Source organism: Empidonax traillii, unplaced genomic scaffold (assembly GCF_003031625.1).
Source record: "Empidonax traillii isolate 1590-97213 ecotype Southwest subspecies unplaced genomic scaffold, ASM303162v1 scaffold1393:size172035, whole genome shotgun sequence".
Classification (NCBI taxonomy): Eukaryota; Metazoa; Chordata; class Aves; order Passeriformes; family Tyrannidae; genus Empidonax; species Empidonax traillii.
In genome coordinates, this window is record NW_020956586.1 from 29,864 (window position 1) to 33,407 (window position 3,544).

The following is a 3,544-nucleotide window of genomic DNA, read 5'->3' on the forward strand; positions in this document are numbered from 1 at the left end:
CCCTGGAGCCAGGTTTTGGGGTGCTGGGGGAGGCTGGAGCACAGCTTTGGGGTGCTGCAGGAGTGTGGAGCAGGACTTTGGGATGGTGGTGGGTCATGCAATCCAGTTTTGGGGTGCTGCAGGGGGGAAGTAGAGCCTGATTTGGGGGTTCTGAGGGAGGTTAGAGCAGAGCTTTGGGGTGCTGGGGTGACATGCAGTCCAGTTTTAGGGTGCTGTGGGAGGACCTGGAGCCAGTTTTGGGGGCTCTGGCAGGGCCAGAGCAGGGTATTGGGGTGCTGAGGATCAGAAAGCAGGGTTTGGGGTGCTGTGTGAGCGAGGAGCGTGGCTGGGTGGTAGCAGGGAGCAGGGTTTTGGGGGGCTGCAGAAGCCAGTAGCAGGGCTTTGGGGAGGGCTGGGGGCTTGCCAGGCCCAGGGAAGCCACAGCCCCACTGCAGGCTCAGCTGCACGGCCACTGCCTCGGCCTCCAGTGCAGGGGAGATGCTGGGAGCGGGTTTATTTTGGGAGATCCTGCAGCTCCCATGCCACAGCAGCATTCCCTGGCCTGCTGCAGGGCAGAAACCCTGGATCCAGCCCCTGGATCTGTGCGTGCCCCCAGCCTGGAGCCTCTCCCTGGAGCAGCGCTGAGCTCTAGTTCCCCCAGCAATACAAACACCAGCACCCCAACTTCGCTTCTCTGAGACCTGGAAGTCTCCCCCTTCTTGTCAGTCCCAATTCCATCGCTCTTCTCACAGCCTTCATCCTCTCCTCATCCTCCTCCTGCCATCAGCTGCTCCAGGAACCATTTCCAGGGTGTTTGCTCCTGCCTTGGCCGCTCCCTCCGTTCCCACTTACGCAACCCCAACCTGCTCATTTTATAACCGCCCGAAACACGAGACTCCGCTTCTATAAAAAAAAAACAAATCTGGCTTTTATTCAGGCATCATTCCCTTCCAGAATATGCACCCCAGATATGTACTGAAGAGAAACTAAAGGAAGAAAAAGAGCTGGAAGGCAGGTGTTTATCAGAGATGTTGGGAAGACGTTCAGGCTTTCCATGTGCTGACTGCAGGCCAGCAGAAACGGGACAGCAGAAAATCTGTGTTGATTCAGTTCTTTTTTCAGGAGCTGGCCTTGTGTGTGAAAATCCAGTGTGCCAGAAAAGCAGGAAGGCAGGGTTGGCTCTTGTGGGTGGCTCTGCAGCAGTTTTTTTGGTTTTTGTTTTTTTTGGTGGAAAGGATCTATGAGTCCCCACAAGTGCTATTTTAAAGCTGCACGTCAGCAAAACTCGTGGGTTCTACCTAAATGCACCTAAAACTTTCCTCAGGTTTCCTTCACCCCCTCTGTGAAGTTCAAATATTAGATGTATTAGTCTTCCATAAGTCAAATAAAGCGTTTTCCCCCAAAAGGAGGAAGTACCTCTATAGGTACTTCCTCAGAGAGAGAAAGGCAAGGCATCAAAACTAACAATCCAAGTGGAAAAGCACAAACCTGCACAGGCTCAAGGGATACAAACAGCTTATTTCAACCTTCTTTTCCTGCAGGAGCCTTTTGTTTTGAAAGCAGAGGCCAGAGGTTGAGCCTCCTGGGTGGGCACATCCTGCCCATTGCTCCGGGAGGTATCCGTGTCCCTGGAGTGACCAGCGAAGGCTACACAGGGACCTGGGATGGAATTAGTCCATTCCAATTGGGAAAATTAAAAAACAAACAAACAAACCAAGGCACCACAATCCACCACTCTGTTCTGCCACGTTTAAACCTCCTGCAGGAGCTGCAGTTCCTCAGAGGAGGGACAGGCGACACCACCAGACCCCCAAGGCCACACACCCAGCGCTGCTCAAAGCCACCTGTTTGTACCCCTGGAGCTCTTCATTTTGCTTCAGATTTTAAATTAATTTCATCTCTCAGGGCTCTAAAGACACTGTCGGTGTTCACTTTGCATTTCCAGGGCTGTGAAGCTTTTGGATTTAGGGTGGTTTGGGTGAGTGGACTCATGGTCCCTGTATGACCACCCTGTATGCTGCTCAGGCTGAAGGACAGAGGCACTGTCACAGCACAGCAGGGAGAGAAGGCACAGCCACGATGTGAGGAAACACAGGGAAAACAAAATGAGTCCCTTGGATCAAAGCTAAAATGTCCAGCTTCCAAGCCTCCTGACATCATCCCCTGGGTTCTACACCCCAGAGGGTTAATGGTCTGCTGGATTCAGCCCCTGATGTTCAAGAGTTCTCATGTCCTCTCTCTCTCAGCTTCTGTACTGAGCACCTGCCAGCTCTTTTATCCTCTATTTCAGAGCCAACCCAGCACCAAAGGTCTGCCCAAAGGAGCCCCCCAGGCACAGGAGGAGCTGCCCTGCCGTGGGAAAAGCTTCAGCACGAGTCCTTTATGTCCAAATTAAAGCCCCAATGGGACAGGCTGCAGAGGGCCAGTACAAAGCTCTAAGGGAAACAGGACACAGCAAGGTTGATTTACAGTGTTTATATCCCTCTGCACACAGCCCAGCCCCTCTCAGCCAGCTCAGTTGTCCACCTCCTCCTCGTCGTTCTGCTCTTCCTCCTCCATCCTCTCATCATCGTCATCATTGTCTTCCTCTCGGCTTTTATCCTGCTCCTCTGAGTCTGCCTTCTTGTCTTTGTCCTTCCTGGCTTCCTTCTTGCCCTTCTGCTCCCGCCTGTAAACTGAAGGAGAGGGAGCAGTGAGGAACTGGCGCTTCCCGGGCACGGGCAGGGCAGCGGCTGAGCTCCAACACCCCCTGCTCTCCCGGCTCTCCAGGGGGGCAGGGAGCCCAGAGCAGCAACTCACCCTACGAGCTGAGCTGTGCTGAGCAGCTCCATAGGAAATCAGGTTAAATTTCAGCAGAAAAATGCTGAAAAGGACGCAGGAGATCACATTTACAGGCAGCACCTACGGCTTTCCTTAGATAAACATAATAGGGGAGTGAGGGCAGATGAGACTTGCTCAATCCTCATCAGTTGTGCAATAATGTTATGCCAGTCCCGTTAAGGTGCACATTAGTTACTCCCCAGGCAAACTGCAGTGTAGGATGCTGGGCAAAGAGAAGAGAGACAAGACAGGCAAGTAAGTGTTGCTTGTCCAGCGTTCGAGGAAAACGCGACTCGGTGCTAATCAGACTCTCCTGACACAAACAAAGGCCTGTACCTTCCAGAGATTCCTTCAGAGGGACCATGAACCTCTGGAACTCCATCTCCTCCATGGCAGAGAGCACGTCACCAGCATTCAGCGTTTTCCTCTTCCCCTTCATGGCAAAGTTATTTGCACTGGGAAAAAAACAAGGCAAAAACAAGAAGTAAAAGAGAGGCAGTTGGGAACTGTCATCAACTCACTCTTGTCTATTAAAAGTCACAAACAACATAAAAAACCCATAAAAGCCATCTCCTAAACATTTAGAGGTTTTTTTTATCTCCTTCTAATGGAGGTTTGAGACACTTTCCTGTTTACACTGGCTGTCTGTGCTTTTCCACATTAGTTTTCTGCTTGCACAGACCTTTTCTACAAGCAGAGGGAAGGAGAAAGCCTGAACACCGGCTGTGCCAGTTCCCCACAGCCC

The 3,544-nt window shown here is 51.9% G+C and overlaps 1 protein-coding gene across 1 annotated transcript in view; it reads right to left on the reverse strand.

Moving 5' to 3' along the window:
- Window positions 1-2,438: 2,438 nt before the first annotated feature.
- Window positions 2,439-3,544, reverse strand: part of POLE3 (DNA polymerase epsilon 3, accessory subunit) — a 5,132-nt gene continuing 4,026 nt past the window's right edge. Inside the window, exons 2-3 of the mRNA XM_027907027.1 lie at window positions 3,136-3,305; window positions 2,439-2,654 (exon numbers count right to left, since the gene is read on the reverse strand). Of these exons, the coding sequence (XP_027762828.1) occupies window positions 2,494-2,654; window positions 3,136-3,305 (331 nt within the window). The 3' untranslated portion in view covers window positions 2,439-2,493. The remainder of the gene's footprint in view (window positions 2,655-3,135; window positions 3,306-3,544) is intronic.